The 27,121-nt window shown below is 44.1% G+C and overlaps 1 protein-coding gene across 6 annotated transcripts in view; it reads left to right on the top strand.

Moving 5' to 3' along the window:
- Positions 1 to 27,121, top strand: part of BLNK (B cell linker) — a 1,905,158-nt gene that overhangs the window by 1,809,961 nt on the left and 68,076 nt on the right. For all 6 annotated transcript variants that reach the window (XM_069611389.1, XM_069611390.1, XM_069611392.1 and 3 more), the window contains one exon: positions 5,116 to 5,195. In XM_069611389.1, coding sequence (XP_069467490.1) covers positions 5,116 to 5,195 — 80 coding nt within the window. The remainder of the gene's footprint in view (positions 1 to 5,115; positions 5,196 to 27,121) is intronic.

Here is a 27,121-nt window from a genome sequence, read left to right as displayed (position 1 = left end):
GGGCATCAGACTGACGGACTTTGAGCGATATTACCTGGCAGGACAACTACAATTTGTGGTTAGATGGCTTGGGGGTGAGACATCAGTGGATTCCTTACTCTTTCAGCCGGCGCTGAAGCAATATTACCTGAAAGAAATGTTATGGAAAGACAAATCCCTGCTCAAGCCCTTACCTAATATGGTCAAGCTGGGCCTGACCCTGTGGAGCAAAGCATGGAAACTGCAAGGGGCACAGGACCCCTGATCCGCACAGATCCCCCTTGTGGGATTTGTAGGCACGGATATGAGGACCCTCGCAGAATATAGATCCGATTGGAAAGCCGAAGGCATAGCTCAGATAGGAGACTTGAGAAAGGAGGGACAATGGGCAGAATTCCAACAGCTGATGGCAGAGTACGACATACACAGCGGACAGTTCATGCTACAAAACAGTATAGTTAAGAAAATTAAGAAAAGATGGCCAGAACTCCCAGACGACGAGGACCAAAGGGGGAAGCTGGGCACATGATACAATGTATCTGAAGGGGTACACACAGTCTCTAGACTGTATCAGCAGCTGCTGACATCTAACTATGAGCGAGAGTTGCAATTGAGAGAACGCTGGGAGGGGTAGCTCCAGGGGCCCTTCACTGACCAAGAGTGGTCCAGGGTCTTGAGCTACCCCAAGAAGGTGTCCAGAAATGCAAGATTTAAACAAGCTCAGCTCTACCTCATGCATCGAGCATACCTCACACCCAAAAGAGTGACTCTGATGGGGACTGAGAAGCCCCGGAACTACCCACATGGTGGAGAAGAAGAAGCCGACATGCTGCACATATTTTGGACCTGACCGGTGATAAAGACGTTTTGGGAGGGAATCCAAGAAAGGGTGGAGGAGGGAGGAATTCAAATGCGAGCATGGACCCCGGAATCTTATCTACTGGGCCTCTTCCCTAGAGGCGACAGACAAAGAACACATCTGGCCAGGATGAAGGATCTAGTGTGCATTTTGGCAAAGCGCTGCATAGCAATGGCATGGAACTCCGAGCATAGGCTTGTGGTGGGCAGACCTTAAGAAATGGTTGTTCGCAGAGACAGCGATGTGGATAAGGGTGGTGCAGAGTGGAGATGGGGAGAGTGGACATAAAATACAGGCATGGAACACCCTGATACAGGACTTATTTGGACAAAGGGAAGAGAGCAACACAGACGACCCTGGAGGAGAGGAAGAATATAAATAGGAGGACTGGCAGACAAACAGAATACCCCCGGCAAGATGGAATACAGGGAATACGCACAAGATCGGACGGGTTGGAGAAGGGTTGGCCATCGACCAAGGTGCACGGCCACTGGATCATGCCACGAAGAATGACGACGCAGGGCGGAATCCACTAGAAATGCCAGAGTGATTGTTTTGTTTTGTTTGTTGTTGGTTAATGTTGTAAAACAATAAAGAGTTTAAAAAAGAAGAACAAAAAATATTTGTATTTCGTTTTCGTACTGAATTTCATTTGGAAATTCCATCACATGTATGGTGGTCATGCCACCAAATGAAAACGTTGTGCATATTCTATGTATTTCCTATGGAAAATAAAAGTATTTTGTACAAGAGTTTTGATACAACATTGCTGTATTGGAAAATGATGTTTAGTTAAAAGGTAGTATTTTCATTATTTTGTCAAGTGTGTGTTCCATGATGAAGGACGTGTGGTAGGTCGTACAGAGGCGGACGCAGAGGAATAGTTGAACACTGCTTTATTAAGTAAAGTAAATTAAAGTCAAGAAAAACCTGCTTTAGTCCCTACTTCTAAGATGAGTTCCCTATGCTATATAATAACAAACAGGTGCTTGTAAGGATGTCTAAGGTCAGTCCTCTGTACCTAACCTAACACTACCCTGCTCTATGGAAAAGAAGATGGAAAGAAGGATCCTAAGCTCTGGCTTAGGTAAGGGTTACTTCACCCGAGGAAGCAGTGGCGGGTGGTTTCTGACCTTCACCCTAGAGTTCATAGAGACTCTTGCATCTCAAAACCAAATAATGTTTTCAAAAGAAAAAGTGTCTCTCAAAGTTCTTGTTGTGTTCAAAACAATGTCTTCGTCTAACCATCAGATTTTATCCCTTCTCCATGGATATGCAGATTTATCCCGGGAGTTTCAGTACTCCCAAGTCCAAGAATGTTCATTCCTGGGCCCTCCTGGGCTCTTACTCCTGGCAAACTCGGGTAGATGCTGGGTTTCCTCAGTCCGGTTCTCTATTCTTTATCTTTCAGTGGTTTGATCCTTTGGGCGGCTCTGGTCCAGTTTCTTGTTCGGTTTAGGTTACCCCATCCTCGGGTGTGTTCTTAGTTGGCCCTTCTCAGGCTTTGGGTTTCTCTCGACCTTTTGCTTGTTCAATTTCATTTACCGCTTCCTGGGGTATGCTCTCGGTTGGGCCCTTGCGAGCTATGGGGTTCTCTCGCCCTTTCGCTTGTTCGGTTTTGTTCGCCTCATCCTGAGGTATGCTCTCAGTTGGCCCCTAGCAGGCTATGGCTTCTCTCACCCTTTCACTTGTTTGGTTTCACCCGTCTGAAGGTGCACGAAGAGACAACAGTTCAAAGTGAATGCTGTTGGAAACAAAAAAGAGAAGAAACCCACACTGCATCCAGAACTTGCAGAGATGCTGTCCTAGGCACTCTTGGTTGGTCTCTCACAGGCTTCACGCCCCTTCACTTTTTAGGTTTTTTTTAATCCCTTCCTGGGAAATGCTCGTGGTAGGCCCATCATGGGCTACAGACTTCTCTCGCCCTTTCTTTTGTTCGGTCTCGTTCACCCCGTTCTGGGGTATGCTCCCGTTTGGCCCCTTTTGGGCTATGGCCTTCTCTCACCCTTTCGCTTGTTTGGTTTTGTTCACCCTGTCCTGGGGTATGCTCGTGATGGCCCATTGCGAGCTATGGGCTTCTCTGGCTCTTTCAGTGTCTGTGCCCCAAGCGGTGTCGTCCTGGTGGTGGTGGTGGTGATGCTTCCTGCCGCAGCGGCCCCTCTCTGGCTCAAGGTTCTGCCTTCATCGAATCTACATAAAACACATAGGGCCTCATTACGAGTGTGGCGGTAGCCGTGCCGGAAAAATCAGCAGGCTGCCGCCAGACCCGTAATACCATTCAGCTTCCGTGATTGCTGGAATCACCGGGGCATTACAACCCAGGTGACCCGGTAATTCTGGAGGTGGAATTCTGTAAATCCCCATTCCCATGGAAACACTGGTTCCGTCTATGACAGAGCCGGTGTTTCCATGTCCGCCTGCAGGCAGGTGGTGTTAATCCCACCAGGTCAGACCTGGCAGGAGTGACACCTGGTGCCTGCAGGACTCTGAATCAGCCGGTCCGGAAACAACGGTGGCAGCGGTTTTACTGCCACCGTTCTTTCTGAACCGGCAGGGCCGTAATGAGGCCCATAGTGTTCCTGACATACATATCACATTATTCAAATTAGTCCCTTATTATTTAGCATTGAATGCTCTGTTCATTTTGCAAGTAATTTGACTCAAATATGTGAATATGTGCCATTATTTTACAACATATTTTATCCTGGTGGATTTTTTATTTCATTTACTTAGTTAACTTAGAATACATCCAACAATTGAACATTTCTTTGAACATAATCCATCACGGGTAATAACATATTTTATAAAAAGACACATTTCATCACATACAAATATCACATATCACAGCATAACCATTGAAATCAAAGTTCTTAAAGTGCTAAGATGCTGTTCCCGGGAGGGATACTCTATAAAGTGCCTGTCTACTAAAAATAACTGGATTCAAAAAAGGAATCCCGTCGAGCCTGTGTTTTCTAACCTCTAGGTCCCCTCCTGTCATCGAATCTACAGCGTTCTCCATGCTGATTCGTGTTTCCACCCACCAGAGGGTCTGCTTTGTACTCGGATCCTCCTCTGCACTCCTGTGCGAGCTTGGGTTCCTCACTCTGCAGCAGATGATCTTACTTCCTTATGATGCCTGGCAGTCTTTAAGTTCCATCCTGGAACAGCAGAATAAATTTGATTGGTGCAGGTTTCCACAAGGGGTGACGACAAATACAGGTCAGAATCCAAGCCTTCCACATTAAAGGGGTCCTGCACCTGATTGCACTGTTCACTTACCATGTAACCAATACACATGTCAGACTTAGGGAAAAGGGAAGGTGAAGGTGTTATCATTCTTTGAGCACTCCTTGTCACCATAAAGAGGTCACACCCAGTGAGATCCCGCTTGCCCTGGCTTGCCCTGTTCCCTAAGGACAGGCTGCCCTCCCTAGTCCTAAAGGGGTGGCTCCCACTTGGGGAGTAGAGACAAATTCTTTGGATTTGTTGCGTAGGTCTTCCATTTTAACTATTACATGTAAAATTATACAGAATAAAAATATACAGAGCCAAGGGCATAGTCGCCGGCACTCTTCTGTAGATCCTGCAGCTTAGGTCATTGTATCTGCGGCAAAGTGCCAACAAGGCAAGGAAACACGCCATGCCCTGCAGGTACGGCAGCCATGGTCAGTATTGCATTGCTATAGTAGACACTAGATACATATGCAAAGGCTTGGCAGCAGTGAGATCTGCCAATCCTGCAGCAGTGAGATCTTTAGATTACTAACCAATGGACCCAGTCTTTAGATCCAGGTTCCCTACTCCTGTGTCTTACATTGCCATAGTTGGCGTGCAGGTGGGGCCATGTGTGGCTGGGGCATGTCACATGCACACACACAGTCCCACAGCAGGCAAAATCAGGCTCCAATTTCCCGACCATTGGAGACCACATGCAATACTGTCAGGCTTCTGTAATGGGCTAGCTATACTCTCCAGTGATAAGCACATCTGCAGTTGGGAGGTCGGGCCCACCCTTTTACATATTAAGGTTCCAGGTTTATGAGATTTGCCACACACATTTGTATGTGATCTTTTCTGGCACCAGAGACCATGACATACATGTGAAGCAGTTTCAAGTGCAGGAAGGTGTCATTACAGATAAAAGAAAGTTGCCAAATAATAAATAGTGTCACTATTAAGCAGCACATTGTGAATGGTTATTGCTCACATCCTGTTTTCTGTTTCTCCTTCTTAAGACAACATGAATGAATGTTTTTATCTTTATGAATTCTTCTTAGAACCACCGGAACCTGCAAGTCGCAGTTTCAATTTACCTGCACGGAACAATGTATCAGCCAGTGTCTTGACAGCTGAGCAGGTACTGTATGCACCCTATCCTGAATACTGGCAGTGCATGACCAGCGGGACTGACATTAATAACTGCATGCATGCATCTCCTTTAAGTTATGTTATGTTCATTTGCATTTATGAAGCACATCAGATTCCATCCGGATTGCCTTTTGGCGGTAATAGAAATGGAACAACTCTCCTAATTAATGAGCAACAGTACCTAGGGTGCATTGAATAGCCTTCTTGAAGCAAGTGATCTTCTGTTTGCAACGGCTCCTGGATATAAAAGGCCCTTTCTCCTGAGTAGAGCTGTTTTATCTGAGTGTCTGTGAGGATTCTGGTGTCCTTGACTGTAGGTTCTGGGTAAGCAGGTGTGTAGTGCCTAAATTGATTCACTAGCAGTGTGGGCCGATGTTGTGAAGTGGCACTACATGCATAAGGCCATTAACTCCATAATCCTGGCCAAGCGCAGAAAATGTTGACTGCTCAAGGCCTGACTGATGGTCTCTCCAGGGGAGTTGCGCCAGCATATGACCTCGATTCTGAATTGCCTGCACCTCCTTTATCTCATAGTCTGTTAGGCTCAGGAGCGGGCCATTGGTGCAGTGCAGTTGGGAGGAAATCACATAATGTCACTCTGAGAAGCTAGTCTAAATATGGGTACATCTTTTTCAATATCCAGAGGGAAATCAGCAGGTGTGTACAACCTAATAGATTTGGGGTATCATTTTTAACTTAGCATGTACCGAGAGTACTGAGACTAAATGTGGCACATAACCAAAGTCCACATGTCAAAACTCATCCTGAAGATATGTTGGTCAGTCTTTAGTATGATTCAGCTTTAAGGATTTTTTGCCCATCAATTGATTGACATAAATGCAGTCATAATCTAAATTAAGCCTTTTATCAGCATAACAAGAAGGTGTAATTGCAGAATGTATGGCCATGAGTGTGGTGGATCATCATCAGATTTTATTGAAAATTATTAAACTGAAGTGGCAGCAACGCTGAATCCTACCATGCATATGAATTAAACACAATTTGGGAACCATTCCAATACAAACAGAAAATTACCAGTAAAAGAACATAAGAATAATAATAAAAGAAATTAGCTTTTCAGAATTAAGTACAAAAAGAAGATGAGACACCGAATATAAGAGCTGCCACTGAGCGGAAGGACCGACCAGAACTCCCAAATGTTCTGCAGCCAGAGCAGCTCCAGGCAAGAGCCTTAAGGTAGGCATGTTAATTGTATTCTGAGCCCAGCATTCGGAGTTTAGAACCCAATGCAGGCATCCCTAGAGCAATAAAGATGATTCAAGCGCGGTCAGCAGAATCAGCAGCCATGCACTAGAATGTGTCACAGTTTCCCTCCTCACCTCTTTTTCCATCTTCTGCATTGCACCTCCCTCAAGAAGTCTCCACTTTCTCAACACATGATTTTCAGCTGTACCAGGTAGATACTGACAGTGAGCAGGGCAGGAAGTTGCTGTTCAAAGGAAAGGAAGTCATCGTGTGGTGATAAGACGAAAATGAGGAGAAGAGTCAGACTATATCACTGAGATTTCCACGTAATACCATACCATCCTCTCTCCTACCCAGGAGTACCACAACATTGCAAACTGCTGACACATTGCAAAGCTCCACTGATCTGCTGATGGTGGTCTGCGGACTAATGATGCCTCCTTTTGGAAGCATTACCAAAAAACAGGTAAGTTCCTAACTTTTCTATCGGGGGATCAAGGCTCAAAGGGAACTAACTCAAACGAGAGAAAAACAAAAAGGTGAGTCTGATACCCCTCTTTCCATTGCCCCAGTGTTCTGAAGTGAAACCACAATTATAAAATGGACAGATACCTATTACATTTGTACCTATCTAAAGTCATGAACCCAATGCACAGACAATACTTACAAAAATATTTTCAAATTTATTATTATCACATGTTGTATAACATTTAAAAAAAGCAGAGAATTCCACATACATAGTATTACACATTTTATAATAATTTGCCAATGATTAAAAGCTATATAAGTCTCAAAAAACAAAGTGCACCAAGCACCACTAAGACAAAGGAGGGGAAATAATACAACAGAGTTTTCTATTATTTTGACCACTTTGTTTGCATGAAAAAATCCCACAGTTAAATCGTGTGGGTGTTTTGGATAGCTGTCGACATGTTTCGGCCGTTAGCTTGTTTCAGACAATACCCCTAGTGTCTTTTAATCTTTCTTTTCTTAGGCCATCTTCAGGACAGAATTTCTTCAAAGCAAGTCGAAAAAGACTTTATACCCCAACAGTAGATTTAAACAACCGATTCTACAAAAAATACAGCATGTCAGTCTAACATTAATTCATTACACCGGTTCAACTATTTACAAATTCTCCTGAACTAAAGTGCTATTTAAACACAATAATTTGACACACAAATCCTATTGCAATTCGACCTATTCAGACACAAACTACAATATACATGCTTCACTTAAAAAAAAACACAATGGGACACAACAAGGCAATGTAAGCAAGCTGTTCATCATTCCAGCTCCTTCACTAAATCCACAGCTTTTAAATAGCACTAACTCTTTCAATACTTCTCACACAGAATGTATTTAAAGCTAAAACAGTTCATTTGTATTCTTTTCATTTATTGTACAATCATTTCTAGGCTACCAAATGTCCAATCTGATTTTAAAACCCAAGGGCAGCATTTATCGATGCCCTAATTCATTTTTTATTTATTTATTTTTAGGTATAGATTTAGACATAGATTTTTACTTGGGTGCTCAAATCAATCCTTGTGCTTACTCCAGGATTTCAATTCACGGGCATCCCAAACCCGTACTGTATACAAAACATGTATTTCTTAATTAACCTAGTTCTGTATGATAGCCACAGAAATGTGTGTGGCACGTTAATACCACTACTTACTGTTGTCATCTGTAAATTGTTTTTTCAAATATGTAGCCCGCAGTTTTTCATACAGGACTTATCAAAAGGGAAAGACACGGCACTGCTGCGCAACTTCTTTAGCTACCGTTGTCCTCCAGGAGAGAAAAAAAATTTACCGGCTACCCGCTCATATGCAGTGCCCTAAACAAATAAAAGAATAAAAGAAACGCACCTTCGTCAGAGCCTTTAAACTTAGGTCTAATTCATTGTTCACTCCAATGGAGAACACTTGTTTTATGCTTTTATTATATTTAAAGCTTATTGATTTTATAAGCACATTACTACGCCGACTATGAGGGTGCACATAAATCACATTGTGCTTACCCTTTCACAACGAGGACCACGTGTTTTCAAAGGCGTGCAGTTTGGCCTCTTGGCTGTCACGGCAATAAAACGAGCAGAGGGGAAAACATTACTCATTCCTTCCGGCGCTCGTCAAAACCCTCGGTGGCAGTCTCAGTTCAAACCTGAGAACACAATCACACACACGAGGCGGTCAATTACCAAAAAACGAGCTTTCAATGAAAACATCATAAAGAACAGTTATGATGGCAAAAAAGGTTGCACACGCTTACCGTCTTCCATGGGCGTCCGCATTAACACTGTGTTACTCCACGAGCACTAACAAGGAAATGGCTTAATGGCTTGCCAATAATAGCCATTGACTAAAGTCACATAGTTTTTTCACCCGACTGACCACGCAGGTCACGTCAAGTCACGCGAGTACTCTCACAACAGACATTAAAGGTACTGTTCAATGGTGCAATCTGTGTCATTATGTAATTAGTGTCAAACTCAATGTACACTAACATCCTGCTTCCGAATAAAAAAGACACGTTTCCAAAAGCCATTCGTTTGCAATAATATCAAGTGCAGGGGGCCCACAGAGTGCCTCCTTCGAGACACTATGGATATTCCACCAAAAGGGTGTTCCATTCCACTGACAAATTAAGGCCATGCTGGGCAGTCTTTAAAGTATAAATCCATCGTTGCTCACAGAGAGGCAGTTTCGTTTCTCTGTTACCCCCTCTCGGGGTACTGGCAATTTTTTTGATAACAAACCAGAGAAAATCTGTGTGTTTATGTTTTTTCAATTCAAAATGGGCAACCAAAGGTTTATTTGCCACTTTATTTTTTAAGCACGATCTGTGTTCACAGATACGTTGCCTAACTGGCCTTGTCGTTTTTCCAATATACAGTAAGGAACAAGGGCATTTAATCCCGTAAATCACCCAATCAGTGGTGCAGGTGGTAAAAGAGCATAACTGCCACCGTTTTCCATTTAAATCAATGGAATACATATTTTTAGTGAGCTCACACACGGAACAGCGTCCACATTTGTGGTGCCCTATTACTCGTGGCAAGTTCCAGAGTGTGAGCTGTGGCGTTGCGCTTAGTTTAATCGGGTAAGTATGCACCAATAGATCCCTATAGTTCTTTTGCCTTTTAAAGGCAAATCTTGGGACAGTAGGGTTAAAATCAGAAGTTTTCAAGAAATGCCAATGCTTTTTCACGATTCTTCTGAGATCGTTACTGATAGGACTGTATGTCATGACACACATGATTTTGTCATCTTTGATGGTCTTATCAGGAAACAGGCAACTTTCTCGGTTGGTATGTTGAGCACGCTTAAAAGCTTGCTGGACTATTCTGTTTGGATACCCCCGGGACTTCAAACGAAGCTTTAGATCTTTACTTTCGTTCAAAAAATCACTCATGGAGGAACAATTTCTCCTAATTCTTAAAAATTGCCCAACTGGTAAATTATCTCGGAGGCTTAGCGGATGGAAGCTATTATATCTAGACAAGGTGTTTTTGTCAGTCGGTTTCCGAAATAAGATGGTTTGTAGATGTCCTGATGGAGTCTTTTTGATCAAAATGTCGAAAAAAGAAATTTGTGCAGGATCACTGTCCATAGTGAATTGAATGCAGTTATTTTGTGCATTAAGCCATTTCAGAAAAAGTTTCAAACTAAGCTGGTCACCCTTCCATATCATCAATACATCGTCAATGTAACGAAACCATTTGGTCACGTTACCTTTGAAGGGATTGTTTTCATGGAAGACAGATGCTGCCTCAAAAGAATCCATAAAAAGATTTGCTAGATCAGGGGCAAAGGTAGCGCCCATACTTGTCCCATGTATCTGTTGGAAAAAAGAGCCATCGTACAGAAAAAAATTCTCTGTTAATGCGAGGCGTATACATTCTAGGATGAAATTCGTGGGTACCACTTCCTGAGTTGTTGTTCGTTTATTCAGGAAAGTTGCCATTACCTTTAGGCAATCTGGTTGTGGTATGCTGGTATATAAGGCTGTTACGTCTAGGGTAACTAAAAGATCCGCTTGGTCAGTCACTAAATCTGCCAGATGGTTAATCATGCTTGTAGTGTCTTTAATGAAGGACTTCATGGTCCTGACAAAAGGTCTTAAAAACCAATCAGTGTACACAGAGAGAGGTTCCAAAATCGAGTTGAGTGCCGACACTATCGGTCTCCCTGGTGGTCTCACTCTATTCTTGTTCATTTTCGGCAATAGATAGAACGCTGGAATTGATGGGTTTTTATTGATGAGAAAACTTTGTTCATCAACAGAGATCCAGCCTTCTCTTAATGAATGGTCCATCAGACTTTTTATCTCATCCCCAATTCTAGGAGTAGGGTCCTGATCTAGTTTTTTCTTTTTTCTTCTTCTTTGTTTTTCCTTTTGGAATCTACACGTTTTATGGTCTGACATAAGAGTGACATGTTTAAATATCTGCTCTCTGCCACTACCTGTAACCATCTCTAGTCTTAGTTCATTAACTACTAGTAGCAGGATGTTCCATTATGTTTCCCCAATTTAAGTGGTATATCTAAGTGGTGTATCGGATGTTGTGTGTAGGGCACATATGGTGTAGGGGATAGGGTGCTATAGTGTTGAAATGGTAAAGTTCAGTTAGTACTGCCCTCTCTAATTACTTTGCAGGAAGGATAATGTTGGATACATGTGATTGTTTCAGGATGCACAGAATGTCCTTTTCAAAGATCTGGTGAGCAGTTTTCTTTCTAGCCTAGTTCCGTGGTGAACCGCCTTTACATGCCTTTGTCTGTATGTGTTTGAAGAGTCCTAACTGGAACAGTGGAATCTAAGGCATTGATCATAGATCTAAGCCTTTGAATTGCGAGATCAGGAGTGGGATAGAGTCATAAATGATAGGTGCAGACTAGTCAGGACTCTACAATGAACTGTAGGTTTTGGGACTCAGCACCTAAATGGTGGTAAATATTAAATGTATTTTTTGATCACTAATCTTCTGTTTGAGAAATCGCTGGATCTGATATGTTTAGATGGCTCCCTCTTTTCAGGCATCAATATTTACTGGGGATGGCTAATTGCATGGAGGAGGCATTGTCAAGATTCCCTTTGCAGAAGCAAGATAGGTCTTGAAAGCTGCCCATTAGCTGAAATCCCTTGCACAGAAATGCAGAGTTAAGTTTGTATTGCATGCTTGTAACTTGGGATTTGGGCTTTCTGCTAATGTCCTTTAGCCCTGAAGTCATGGTGCTACAATCTACTACATTTCTAAAGAGAAGTTTGAGATTGTTTTGGAAATTGTAGCACTGTATTTCATGGGATGTGGCATGTGCCTATCAATTACATGCCAGACTCTCTGTACTGGCCCAACTCGTTCAGGTGGATTCTCTAAAACTCCTACTGGCGCTATTGATCGTTGGATGCTGGAAGAAGAGCACCTAACATAGAACCATTACTAAATATGGCGTTTGCTCTTCTTATCGTTTTTATTGTTTATTTTCAAATGTACCTTCTCTCTGCTAAAAGAAAACATTGCTGGCAGTAATTGCATCCTAGAAAATGCAAGACACATATATGTTTTGTGTTCTTTTCTCATAGAGCAAATTGCTATAATGATGCATCGTCGGGAAACTGAAAAAAAAACAAAGTGGGGGAAGTATGGATTATGCACTGTGACAATCACACTCTTCAGCATGTACGCAGGGCTTGCCATTTCTACAGTCCATGAACACCTTAACGCGTACTGTATTCTCTAGGGGTCCTGGATGGCCTTTATAGAATGCACAGCTGTGTGGGTAGAATACACCATTCCCCCTAAGGCAATCACCGCAGGTCGGACAAAACAGAAATAGGGACCATGTACTACTCTGTGATGACAAATACGCCCAGATAGGCATGAAGTTCGGACCAGAAAAATTGTCATACTTCAAAAGTATTTATGTGTGCAATATTTGGCTATGCAAATCTATACATTCATTTGACTTGGTAACCTTTGTTAATATTACAATTGTAAAGAGACATTTGAATCTAGATGTACACGAGCGATATACAGATCAACTGTTCAGATGTCATCCAAAAATAATCCCTAGAGCTTTATTTGAAGGATTGCATATTCAATTACCTGTGATTGTCTGCACAGGCCCGAGCCAACTACCAAGGTCTCATGTGAATTTTTATAGACAGATAACGCCCTCATCAAACATTGGGCCTCATTAAGAGTTGGGTGATATTCCGGCAGTCAATCTCCTGGAATACCACCCAATGCAATTACCGGTACCACCACGTGGCCCTGCGGAATTACTGCCAAATTACAAGTGGCAATTGCAGAGTAAATCCGAGTTTTTCAGAGTCCATTGGACTCTATGCAGCTTTTTTGGCAGAACTACCACTGGTGGAATTACTGACACAGTAATTATTCCGATTTTGCTGATCTTTCAGTGTACAGCCGGAGGATTTACCTCCAGCATGATGCTAGAGGTAAATCCTCCACGCCAGGGCCATACTCATAATATGGCGGTGCAGAAAAAGTGGCAGTAATTCCTGCACCGCCATACTTGTAATGAGCCTCATTGTCACATTATGGCACTTAATTAGTGTGGATTACAAAGTGGAAAGGGATCAATTACCAGCCGGACAATAACATGTGTCCTTTATTAGGGGATTCCTAAACTCCAGGAATACTTAATGAAAAAGAATGCAAACGATATCAAATAGAAGGTCATGATGTATTTCCCTATCCGGATGGCTGGTCTCTGGATAATAAAAGTTCTCAGCCTCCTGCCAAATCCAGGTCTTGGCTTCTTCTTGTTGGATTATCACAAATAAAAAGTGACTCGCTGTTTGGGCTGAAGTGTCCCCTCTACTTCTTTATCTTCTTGTTTTTTTGGACGTTCCAACTTTTTTGTACTGCTTTCCCTTCAGGAGTGGTGAGATACGTTGCTCGTGGATGTTGTTCTGTCTTTGGGGCAGCTTGTTTCATCGCCAGAGGAGGAACAGGACCTTCAGAAGCTAGAATTGGCAATACCTAAAGCTACTGGGCAGAGTACTCCTACAAATCGCAATACTCTGTTTATTAGGGAACCAACTCTTTGTGCACTTTAAATGTAGATCTCAAATCATGAAATGGGTTTGTACTTTTAACACAGGTTATAATGGACCCTGCCCTTAGGCCATGCAGGTAGGTATAAACCTGTAACCTCGATAAACTTCCCCCAACACCTGGGCCTTTTACTTGGCCTTCAGGGCCCATATATTCTGGTACAGCCGTCATTGGGTCTATAACGCTTATTTAAAAGCCGTGTTCTAAGCTTGCTACTAAGTGATTGCCACCATCTGTCCGGGTGCCAAATGGCCATTTCCTCATTGTCATATGCGGCTGAATACTGAAAAGTGATTTTCAGAATTTCAGTCAGAAAATTGATTCGTTCATAACTTTTCATGTCATGCATCTTCAATAGCCACTGTTTCAATGCATAGATGGACAGTGTGCAGTTGCAATGCTCTGCAGTTGCATGAATACATGAGTGTACGTTTTCAGAAACGCTTAGAAATTTCTACTGGTTATATAGGGTATGGAGGTGTGAAGATATGGAAAATTAGCAGACATAAGTTAATACACATTCACATTGGATAGATACATATATATGCATTTTGTTTTCAAAATCAACTTTTTATTGCAATGTTCTGATAGTGTGAACAGAGCAAAAAATACAGTAGACCCATTAAACCATATAGGCCAAAACCTTTTACAGGAATAAGGCCTGTTTCTCCCCACCGACCCATCCCACACCTTTCCCAGGCCAAGCATTTATTATAAGGACAAACCATCTCCACTGTATCCCGCATCTATATACAAACATTGCTATCTTCCATATTTATCAGAAAAAGTCATCCACACCCCTCTATATTGTCTTTAGACTCATCCAACAAACAAGTGAGATAATCCATAGCGTATATATCCCTAACCCTCAGCAACCATTCCCTTTTCGTAGGTGTAGCAGGTCACTTCCATTGTTGTGCCACACAACTCCTAGTTGTCACCAGTAGCATATGGGCCATATGGCGTAGGCCCAGACCTCCCTCATCTTTTTCCTCAACCCCCAGTAGTACTAACAATGGTGAGTGGACCCTGGAGATCCCATCCAGCTCCTGTACCCACGAGAAAACCTTCTCCCAATATTTCAGTATCTCCACACACCCCCACCACATATGCCAATCATTTGCTGCCCTTTCACCACATTTCCAGCACTGTAGATGAACATCTTGATGCATCTTTGTCAACATGGTAAGGGGTTAGTGCCATCCATGCAACAATTAGATGGCTTACCACTTATATTGTAGTGACACCGTGGCTTGAGAAACCTTCCGACACATAACAGCCCACGGTTCGTCTGAAATATCCCTACCAAGATCTCTTCCCCAATTCAATTTGCCCTAGCTCTACAATCCTCATGCGGCTCAGCAACTAGCAATTCCTTGTACAGGCTAGCCACTAAGCCTTTAAAGCCCTTCTTTAGATTAAAATTGTCTCAAAAGGAGTCAATTTCATCTTCAAAGCCCCCCCCCTCCCCCGGTCTGCAAGCACACCCTTTAACTGCATATAGCGGAATACTGATATGCTGCATTCCTGCAGTTGTTCCAGCAACAAAAAGTGTCTCTTCTCCCACATCTGACCCGCTTTCTCCAGGCCTGCCTCATACCATCTTTGAAACCTCCTTCAATGGCGGGGCCCAAAAACAGTTCAACGGCGACAGCCAAGTAGTGAGCCATCGCATATGATTCCCCTCGCTGCACAGGCTCCAAAATATGGCCAACGCTGTGTGTTCCCTAGAACATCACAGGATCTTCACCCTCAAGGCCCATAGCCAATCCCCCAGCATCACTGGGGCAAAAAGGGCATTCTCTATATCCACCCATTGTTTGAGCATAAGAGGATCCTGGTGGGGCATGACCATCCTAACTCGAGCCGCTCTATAATACCGCCTAATATCTGAGAATCACAGACCTGCCTCTTCCAAAGGTAGTGTAAGCGTATCATACGTAATCCAGAGCCTCATTGGAGCGTGAGCCCTCCCAGGTATTCCTGAACCTCTGACTCCGGGACCCGGTCCCCCTGACTATACAGATCCTCATAAAAAAGTGCAAAACTCTGAATTATCTCCTCCAGTGATCTGGTCAGTTGCCCTTCCCCTCGACTACCTAATCCACCCGCCTACCCCTCCGGAGCGCCCAGACCTTATTCGTTAACATGTTAACCACCTTATCCCCCTTCCCATAATATCTCTGATTGTTATATTTCATATGCCTGTAGACCTCCCTCAGGGAGAGGGAATGGAACTCCCCTCTCTTCTCCCTTAAGGACATAGAGATCTTTGCCTTGACCCCTTCTGTCTGTGCCAGCCGAACTCTGAGGATTTCAATTTCCGAATTTAACCTACCTTCCACCAGACCCCTCTCCCTTTATTGTGCAGCTTCCTCTGAAATCATGAGCCCCCAGAACATAGCTTTAGCTGCTTCCCATATATATCTTTACAGTGCCATTGAAATTGAACTTTCTTTCTAACTTCCCATGTGAGCACTGCCAGCACCATGTCATGAGCAGACCATGCAATAGTTTCAACCGAGGCAGCCTTCACAGTCCCCAAATGCCTCTTGGGGAGTAAAAGCATATCGGTCCTTTCATAGGAGTCATGCTGGGGTGTATAAAATGTGTATCCACATGGTTCATTGTGCACCAGCCTCCAAACATCACCCCAGCCATATTCCTCAATAAGGCTGTCAAGTGCCTCATTGTCCTTACCCTGTCCCTTACATACTCCCTTCCATCCCATCATCCAATCCAAGGCGGGTCCCGGATCATATTTAAGTCCCCCCAAACACTGTCAGACCCTCCACCCACTGTTCAACCCAAGCCATCCCTGATTCCAGAAAGGCAACTGCCCACCGTTGAGGATGTAAAGAGTAGCCAGGGTCACAAGTTCCCCCCTCAACATCCCAGTAACGAGCAAGCGCCTGCCATCGAGCCCCTGCTTAGTCTGAACATCACTAAGTTCAAAGGAATTAGCAATTAGGATCCGCACTTCATCCTTCTTTTTCATCCCACAGAGGCCCAAAAGGTCTAGCCGATTGCTCTCCCTATCAATCGAGATTCCCCCTCCACATTTAAATGGTGTCTCCTACTGCCTTTTTTTCTTAAATTCTCTGAGCAACAGAGATTGCTTATGGGGTGAGTTCAGGTCATTCACATTCAGCATAGCTATCCTAATGTCATCCATAATTCAGAGGGGCCAAACCGCTCACTTTATCCCTAATGATAATCAACGAATAGAGCCTTGTCCTCCAAATGTCCTCTCATAGAAATAAAAGCCCCCCAATCCCCACCTTGGGTCCTTTTTTCCCCAACTATGAAAAACAAGAACAGAAGCCTTAAAACAATGGGGATATACTTTCCCTGAACACCCAGACTAACACTGGCCTCCAGCAAGTACAGGCTTCCAATCCCAAGACCCTGGCAAGTAGTAGAAACTATAAATTCTACTGCTGCCTCACACACAATTCCACCATCATATGAAATTCTCCCCCTCCAGATCGATCTCTGGGCACAACCAATACATCATAACTTCCCAACCCCTCAGGATGCCCCCCCACCTTGATTTCATGGAGGGAAAGTTATTTTTCCTGAATTGTCAGGCTCCAGTCCCATTCCCTCGCACCACAGGTTGCACAAAGGCCTTCTTACATTTCTCCATCAGCTGCGCCTGTCCTTCAGCCACCGGTCCCTGACACGGCTCACGCAGCTCCTGAAGAAGTTCTGCATAACCCTTGTCCTTGATTTCATACTGAACCCCCTTCACCTCGAAGGACAAAGTGAAGGGGTACCTCCAGCGATACGTAATCCCTTCCAATTGCAGCCAGGATGTCAGTGGGCTGCACTTAGGCCCAACGGCCTTGATTTACCAGTGTACCAGGATCTATCAACATCCAGAGTATAATTCGATAGATCTTGGTACATCTGTATTAAGGCCCCTTCCCATGTGAAGGTAGAGATCTCCCTTGCTTTATGTAACACCTCCTCCTCGTCTCAGAAGTAGTGACATTTAACTACCACCAATCGTGGTCCCTCATCAGGAAACTCCCCCCACCCCCTGAATGCATTCTGTCAAACACAAAGGTCTTGATTCCTCCACCTCCAGCAGGCCTTAAACATAGCCCCCAACCTTCTCTTCAGGTCCCTCGTGGTTTCGCCATCGGCCTGAGGAAGCCCCCAAAGACTGATATTATTTCTCCGTTCCCTATTTTCCACATCATCCAACTTGTTTCTGAGATCCTTTTCCCTGAGTTCCAGCTCCTTAATCCCCACTCCCATCTGTGTCTCCAGTATCTCAGTTGAAAGATGGTTGCTGTGAAGGGCCTCCACTCTGTCCTCAACCGCCTCCACTCTCTCCTTGAGTGTTGCCATCGATGATTGAACCTCTGCCCTTAAAGCTTTGATCTCCAAGAGCACACTGTGGATGTCAGATTGGAGGGCCTCAAGCCCCTCCATGACCCGGACCAGCTGTCTTAAAAGATAAGACGTTCACTGGAGGCCCATGGCAGGCTGAGCACTGCAGCATCTCTAAGATACGCCTTCAAGGGTCTCACCTTATTGGGGCACACGGGGGGTCAACAACACACCCAAAAGTCACACAGATGCAACTCGCCAGCCCATTGCCATCAAATTCGGGGGTCTGACTGCCACTAAAATCACCCCTCCTCCTCCTGTCTGGGTGGTTTCTCTTCCTGCACTCTGCCTTCAACCACACTGTGCATGCCTGCTCCTCACACTGCCGGAAGCCTGACTGGGCTAGGAGGGATCTACACAGGAACCTCTGTCCCATTCCTCAGGAGGTCCCCTCTACCTCCATGCTGCTCTCCTAGTCAGTTCCAGGCGGCCGCCTCACTGTTCCGGGCCACTGCCTCACTGTTCCCCACTTCGCACCCCCTGTTGTCTGTCCCAAGTCTACTTCACCTCCGTCCCCGGAGACTGGGCAGCTCGCTGCAGCTCCTACCCCACTTCACGGCAGTGCTCAGGACTCTGCTGTTAGCAGCCCGGGGATGTCACAGGCCTCCCAGGACTCACCCAAGATGCAGCTGCTCCGAGTCTCCTCTTCCTCATCCAGCCCCCATACAGAGGCCTCAGGTGTGCTCCGTCCCTTCACGGGACCGATACCAGTGCCGTGGGGATAAAACACAACGTGTGAAGGCACAGTGGTGCCCTATTTGCAGCATTTATCTCAGGCGCTTGTTGCTCACGCAGCCATTTCTTCTGCACCCCTTAGATGTCTCCATATATATGCATTTTAATGTGAGAATGCATAGTACGTTTGCCGTCCTTTGTTTCTATCCTCTATCCATGTTCCTGTTTATTTGGTTGGACAGAATTCACTTACATCTTGTCACTTTGGCAGATAACATGGTGGTTCCTCCCAGGTGTCTATTTAGAGGATTTGTCTTGAAATTTGCCCTGAAAGACATCAGGTTGGGGAAAAAGGCTTACATTTTCTGGTAGGTTTTTCCAGAGGGGGGAACAACTAAAGGAAATCATCTAGCCCCCTTGGGTCTTGCATTGCACACCGTTTTAGGACTAGTAGGCATTTGGCATGTGTGGAGTGTATGGCAATGTTGGGTTGAAATTGAAAGATCTTTTCTTTTGGGTAGTATAGTGCAGATCCTTCTGGGCGTTTCTAGACAAGCCACAGAATTTTCAAAGATATTCCGGCCTGCACCAAAAGCCAATGTTTGTTTTTGATTTGGCTGGTGACTAGACCACCAGTCTTCAAAAATGTGTCCTACCATAAGCGTTCTTTTTCTGGTGGTATATCAGGTACACATTTAAGTTGAAGGAATTCGGATTGGACCACTGCACAAGCTGCAAATTCATGCTGAGTTGGGCATACCACATTAAGCCTAGAATATGTACCTTGGTTTTTGTAGGTAGCATTCTTCTACAAAAAGGTGGGAGGAAGATAGTGAGGGTGATTCTTTGAGTAAGTGAGGAGGCCAATCACCAAGGCTTTCTCTTTGAGCACTAGTGAGCTTGAGGCTGGTATGCTCTATCCACATTTCTGTGGCTTTGGTTCCATATTGTGCTTGTTGACCGAGGGCATTTAGGTAGATTTGGTTGTCTCAGCCTGCATAGTTGCTCTTTGCAAAGTAGGTCCACGAGTGGCGTAACATAAATGTTGAAATCTAGTGTGGAGAGACTTGAGGTACTATGTACACAGTGGGATAAGATCTGGATGAAAAGTGTTGTGTCCTGGTCATGTACTTGGGTTGCGGTTAGACACGAAGGACTTGAGCAACATCAGTGCAGTAGGCAGGACATTTGCCACGAATTGTGGGTGATGTAGAAGGATGGTGTTTTTCACTGTATGAAAGCCACAGATAGGTCAGCCATGATAAGCATGCTAAGAGCTCCTTGATTTACTTGGTCTGGTATGTATGTTTGTATGTATATAAGATATTTATAGAGAGCACATTTTAACTTGTAAGCAACAGTGCACTGTACATAGGGCATGTATGTAGCAGAGCATGCTTGGATGGGTAGGTGTAACCGAGATGTGAATCAAAAGTGGCGGAAGTAAATTTGATTTGAATGATCAGTGATTGGTGAGATATTGTTTGATGAGTACGGACTTATGGTTATTCCTGAAGTGGAGGAGCGAGGGTGCATCTCTGATCGATGTTGGTATCTTGTGCCATAGAGATGGTGCACAGCAGGGAAAAGGCTGTTTCTTAGTCGTTTCCCTTTTGCAGGTCTTTGTTTCCAGTCTGGTTATGTTGTGATTTACGGTGGAGTTTGGGTCTCCGAGGAGTTTCTGAGACGGATAGAGTGGTGTTTTGGTTGTGACTGCTTTGTGGATAATGCATGCTGTCCATGATGTTTGTTTGTAAATGTATAGATTACAATTCCCCATGACGTGTCCCAATGCGATTGCTAACATGCCACTACTGGTCTTTGCATTTTATATATGAAAGGAAGTAAAAATTAGACAAGCTAAGTATTATGATTCAGGAAGGAAGAAGGAAGCAGGGAGGGAAAGGGAAGACAGGGAAGGAGGAAGGGAGATAAGGATTAGGAAGGAATGACATCTGTTGATTATGCAAGGCATCAGCACATAGTAGAAGACAACCACTCTTCAGAATTCATCAACACCTGGCTATTCAGAAGACTGCAACTGACATACTAACCACCCTCATTGACTGCACCAAATGAAAGAAAATTGGATCATTCTCACCCAACAGCCATACCAGACTCAGACCCACACACCCGCAGGAAACAATCAGACAAACAGACTCACAACCCTCCCAAAGGCCAACATTTTACCAAAGAAATAGCAATCACAGACCTGGACCCAAATGACCTACCAGAGTAAAGAATGATCCGAACACCAACCTCACAGACTAGAGCGAAAATGAGATGGAACTCCTTCAGGTTAGCCTCACCAACACTTGCCATATGCAAGCTCAACGCCTCAAGAAGCTAGGAACATTCTACTGAGCTCAGTGTCCCCCGCCCTTGCCTCAAAATGGAACCAGACACATTAAGATATCTGTAACCTAAAAGACAAAAATGCAGCATAACCGCTTCTCAGAGTTCAACAACAGCCTGGAACACAAATGGTTCAGTCTAGCATTACTTGAATAACAGTAGTCTTCATTAACCGTAATTCTCCTCTCCTTTCCCCAACTAAGCAACTCAATCTCCTAATTCTAGCAGCTTTACACTACAAACACAGACCACTTTGCACACAGCATCTTTATACCTAAAATAATACCACATAAACATTGACCGAGCAATGCTAACATATGTTATGTTATCTTACATTTGTATAGCGCCTCCTGCCATAGTTTCTCCTGTCTAATCGCTTTGCCTGTCAGAAAGGAAAAGGAGGAGTATAATAGAGCATTCAGTGGTGGTAAGGAGAAGCAAAGTCAGGTAGATAGCTGGGATGAGGACGTACTATTGGACCGAATTTATCATGGGGCTCAATTGTATTCTATGAGGCGCAGGACCAAGAGGAGTGATAGCTGGAGAGGAGGTGTTCTCTGTGCAAGGGGGTATGTTTGGAAATTATTCATTGCATGGTGAGCCTGGGCATGTTGAAGACATGCCAAAGAAAATACAGATGGCAAAGCCATTTTGCTTACTAGACTAGACCCCCAACAACATTAGGGAGGTTTTGTATGCCAGAAATCAAAATTTGCCATGATTGCAAAAGATCCCTGAAAGGTGAGCCAAACAATCCTCCCATTGTTAATTTCATCATTTATTTTGTGATTACCAAAACCCTAAGCTTGTGTGCAATGTTTTTTTGTTGTTGTTGTTTTTTTAAACATTTTTTTAACTTTATTTAAGTTCAACATAGAGAAGTTACATGACACAACGTGAATCAGGCATCGTTTTTCTCAAGTTTGTACATGACATATCAATATTACAATCCACTTACATTTTTTCCAACATTACCAGGATACATCGTCTTAGGACAGATAGGCACTGAGTCCACTCCATACATTTTTGGGTCTAGACGTTTGGGGCATTTTGAGTATATAATTTTCCTCATTATTATTGATCCACGTTAATTCCCTGAGCCACTCGCTAAACGTAGGAGGGTTACTAGATTACCACTTTTTCAACATGCATCTTTTTGCCACAATGCAGCAAATGTTAAGTGGGGCCCTTGATGGGTTTTCCATCTTGCCTTGCCTTGCCACAGACCAAACATTGCGGATAGTGGAGATACGGGTATCTTACTACTCGTCATGCTTGCTAATGCGTCATAGATTGAACCCCAGTATTGTGTTAGAGCCGGGCAACTCCACAACATATGAAGCGTACACGCATTCCCTGACCCACACCTCAGACATAGCCCGCAGTCGCCTTTGTACATTTTTTGGAGTTAGAGAGGCGTGTATTGTAGCATGTGCAGTATTTTGTATTGGATCATTTTCAGGCGCATATTCATGGATACCTCAGTGGTAATTTTACACATAGTGGTCCACTGCTTGTCAGACAATGTTACATTAAACCTTTTCTCGTGAGCGAGTCAGCCGTCTTGGGGTAGTATATCTCTGTATAGGGTGGAAAGTACATGGTGGGACCCTGCAGTGTTTGCAATATATGACAATAGCTTCATTTCTGGGGGTTCCGTTGGGTGATCTGGCCATTTAGCATGTATTACTGCCCCGTATTCTGTAATAATGTAGGGCATCTATCGGTCCTAGCATGTGCTTGCTTCTGCAGCTGTCGAGTGTTATAAATTTACCCTCTATGTACAGGTCCCCAATGTCATGGTAACCCCTAGGTTCCCATCTTTGTTTGATTGCCAGGTCTCTCGTGGGGAGTATTAGGGGGTGGTTCCATAATGAGAGCCAGTTGTAGTATGGGCATATCATCTTCAGCCTAGTGAATATGTGCTTCCACGCTACTAAACTGCATGCCACCAGGTCAAACTGACATTTGTCTTTATATTATCTATCAAGTAGTAGTGATACATCTCGCTATTCCCGGTTGCTTTCCTTTCTAATTTGACATGCAGTGGAGTTACTCCCTCCCCATACCAGTGGGTGGCATGTTGTGCCAGGGCTGCTAACCAATACACTTCTAAGTTGGGCCCGTTAAATCCCCCTCAGTGGGTAAGGAAGTGCCATATCCGCCCATTTTTCTGCACTGCACTGGAGTGCCACAAAAACTGGGAGAAACTCCTATGTTGATCAGAGAAGAATTGTTTCCTGGCCAAATGCAGACATTGACAAATGTGTATAGCATCTTGAGTACCAGGATCATTTTAAGTAGGGCCATCCTACCCGCTAAGGACATGGGTATTTGTGACCAGTTAGAAATGTTGGTGTCCGCATATTCTTGCAGTTTAGTGTAATTACTTGTCAGGAGAGTATTCTTGTACCTAGTCACCGTCACCCCCAGGTATTTCAGCCTGTCAGGAGCTCATTTTAATTGTGACTGTAGTTGAGGGCGAGGAGTTCCAGCTGTCGGGGGGGAATATTTTGGATTTACTATAGTTTACTATGAACCCTGAGTATTCCCCAATTCGGGTTATGTCCTGCATTATTGGGTCTAGGTTATGTTGCAGGTCTCTAACGTATAATAGCACATTGTCCGCATACAGCGATATAAGTTCCAGGGTCCCTGATTAGGGATGTAACGGTATAACGTTATACCGTTAAAGATACCGTGAACCACTTAATTGAACAATAATAAACGTCACATTGTTTATACCGTTATACCGTTCATACCGTAAAGTGTGCTTTTCAATCTGATTTGGAAAGGCTGCAGTAAGCAAGTGCTGCACAGTCTTGGTCTTGCACTGTTGGATGTGCCGTCTGCCAAGTAGTTTCAGTTAGAGCAGTTTTTAATGCCATTCCATAAACCACACTTGCCTGACACAAAATCAATATGTTAGCAATAGGAAGAATAGATTCAGTGCCAAGAAGGAAAAGGGTTTACTTTGGGTTGGCGGCTTTGGGGTTTATATATTTATAATGGATAATGTTCTCTAAACATATGGCAATGGGGGATTTCCCTGGTTCTATCATTGAATTTACATATAATAAGTCACACTGCGAAATTCACTCATCTCTGTGGGTATTCCCTGCTGCCATAACAAAGGGTAACATGTCCGTGAGTACTGAACACCTTTTGGCCCGCAAGTAAACTAAAGGCTGTAACGTAAAGAGAGTGTGTCTCTGTGTGTGTGTGTGTGTGTGTGTGTGTGTGTGTGTGTGTGTGTGTGTGTGTGTGTGTGTGTGTGTGTGTGTGTGTGTGTGTGTGTGTGTGTGTGTGTGTGTGTGTGTGTGTGTGTGTGTGTGTGTGTGTGTGTGTGTGTGTGTGTGTGTGTGTGTGTGTGTGTGTGTGTGTGTGTGTGTGTGTGTGTGTGTGTGTGTGTGTGTGTGTGTGTGTGTGTGTGTGTGTGTGTGTCTGTGTGTGTCTGTGTGTGTCTGTGTGTGTCTGTGTGTGTATGCGCACAAGCGTATACTACCATCAGCCTCCATTGATCGGTGGCATGCAGGTTATCAAGATGGCAACATGTTCATCTTCACCAGTTGCCAGTGGGGGAGCATAAAGCCTAAATGACCACTTAAGAAAAGCTATTCAGTTTGCTTTGCCAGTTGCAGCAGCCCCCCACCCCTCCTTTCCACACATGTGTTTGTGTTTGGTGGAAGCAAGGCATTTCAGTGGAAAGTATGTTGAAAAGCCCAATTCTGGCCCTGGGTGCCTGGTTTTGTTTGTGATGATAAATTTGTCAATTTATGACCTTTTAGAAAATATTTGTTAAGATTAGTTAACTCCACCTGCTATACCGCGATAACCATGATATACCGTCATTTGGCAAGAAGGTTATCGTACCGTCATAAAACTAATACCGTGACACCCCTATGCCTGATATGCGGATACCTTTATTACGGTGTCAGGAGCGTATCCAGTCAGCCATGGATTCGATGGCCAGGGCAAACAATAACAGTGACAGGGGGGCACCCCTGAGGGGTCCCTCTTCATAGTCAAAACAGTGGGGATTGGGTACCATTAGTGCGGACTGTTTCCATGGGTTTCGTATATAATAGTTTTATGTAATTTATAGAAGTGTCACCCAGCCTGCACTTCTTCAAGACTGCAAATAGAAAGGGCCACGCAACCATGTCAAATGCTTTTTTGGCATCTATGGATACAGCCACTGCGTTTACATCTGGGGACATGCGTGCCATACCATTAAACAGGCACCTCAATTTGAGGGGTGTCACCCTGACTGGTATGAATCCTGCCTGATCTTGGTGGATCAGGGGTGGCATAAGAGGCCCTGTTAGCAAGGGCTTTGGCAGACAGTTTGGTGTCTAAATTCATCAATGAATGCGGTCTGTAGGACCTGCATTATTCCCTCCTTTTCCCAGGTTTAAGCAGAACTGTAACCACTGCTTCGTTCAGAGATAGTGTTAGTTGGCCACTGCGGTCAGATTCTTACCAAAGTTTCAGTAGTGTCTGGACTAGCAGGGCGCCATATTCCATATAGAATTTGGCGGTGAGCCCATCTGGCCCCTGTGCTTTGTTTCTAGTTAGTTCTCTGAACAGCTGCATACGTTCTGCACTAGTTAGCGGGGTATTTAGATGATCCCCCGCCTCTGGGTATAGTAATGACATTGGAATGTCATTTAGAAAGTCATCCAATTCATGTTCGTCTGCTCCCCGTGATTACCATAACGAGCAGTATAAAACCTAGTGAACACCTCATTTATATCCCGTTCAGTGTATACCATGGATTGACTCTCGTCTTCCACCGCAATTATGTGGTTTTGCCCCCCTTCCACTCTCACAAGGTAGGCCAGCATTTTCCTGGGCCTGTCTCCCTCCCTGTATTTCCTGGCCGAGGCCTGTTTCGCAAAGTACTGTATTTCTCTATCTGCCTGTTGTCTAAAAGTGTCCAGTTGTGTTTGAACATTTGATAGGATGTTACGGTTAAGTGTAGTGAAGCATTGCCTTTCTAACAACTGGAGTTCATTTTCACATTTCGCCAAGTCCCCCATATAGTACGTAATATACCCAGTTCCCGTGACATTGCCAACCCTCTTATATATACTTTGAATGCTTGCCATAAATTAGCTTGCAATACTGTTCTGTTGTCATTGGTTAAGAAATAAGTATGAATATCCTCTTCAATATCTGTTCTGAAAACAAGGTCCTTTAGCACCATGGATTTGAACCCCACTTACCATGGTTCATTGGGGCCTTGCCCCACTGTAAAGCTATCATAATTGGAGAGTGGTCAGACAAAGCGTGTGGATATATGTCAGTTTCCATCACTTGTCCCACTAGCTGATCTGAAACCAGCATCAAATCTATTCTAGATGCCATGTCATGCACCGTGGAGTAAAAAGTGTATCCTCTTTCTTTTGGGTGTAATATACGCCATATGTCTTGTAGATGTAGATTTTCAAGTATCTTGAGAAGGCAAGTCGCAGCGTTCGTTGGTGCTCTTGCTCTAGAGCCCGTGCAGTATAGGGTTAGATCTAGGATTGTATTCATGACACCACCATTACTGCGATAGGCATGTAGGATATTATCAAGTCAGCTATTTTAGTTTAAAAGTTTGGGTCATTGATGTTACGCCTGTATGTATTCACCACGAGTACTTCTCTGTTGATCAGTTGCCCATGTACAATGACATATCGACCTTCCGGGTTAATGTGTGTATGTTACTGTGCGAAGGTTGTGTTTTTGTGGATCAAGGTTAATACTCTGCTGGATTGTGTAGAGCACACAGTGTAGTACCTATTCGAGCCCTACGTTGCAGCAAAAGTAGTGTTGCCTGCCCCCACCGCCTGTGTCTCGTGCAGAAACAGGATCTGCACCTTTTGTCGGTTCACATAGTCAGCAGTTCTCCTTGCCTTAGTGTAATTTCCCAGCCCCCGGACATTCCAACTGAGAATTGTAATGGTCTCCAGGATGACTTAGCCGGTTAATGTATACCATGCTACTGTATGAATGATGTGTCCCACCTATTGTGTCATGTATGTATCCGTTGCTGAACATTTTCCCCCATTTTCACCCCAACTAGTTCCTCCTCCCGGCTCCTGCATCGCACTCCCAAACAGGGCCATGTATAACCCCCTCCCCAACTTCTGTAGACTTACAGTGATAAACTGGTTCCCCACAAACCTTGCACAGGA

This window comes from Ambystoma mexicanum, chromosome 8 (assembly GCF_040938575.1).
Source record: "Ambystoma mexicanum isolate Mex_15411 chromosome 8, UKY_AmexF1_1, whole genome shotgun sequence".
Taxonomy (NCBI): Eukaryota; Metazoa; Chordata; class Amphibia; order Caudata; family Ambystomatidae; genus Ambystoma; species Ambystoma mexicanum.
Note: the sequence above shows the minus strand (reverse complement) of the source record. Positions and strands in the feature narration are given on the sequence as shown.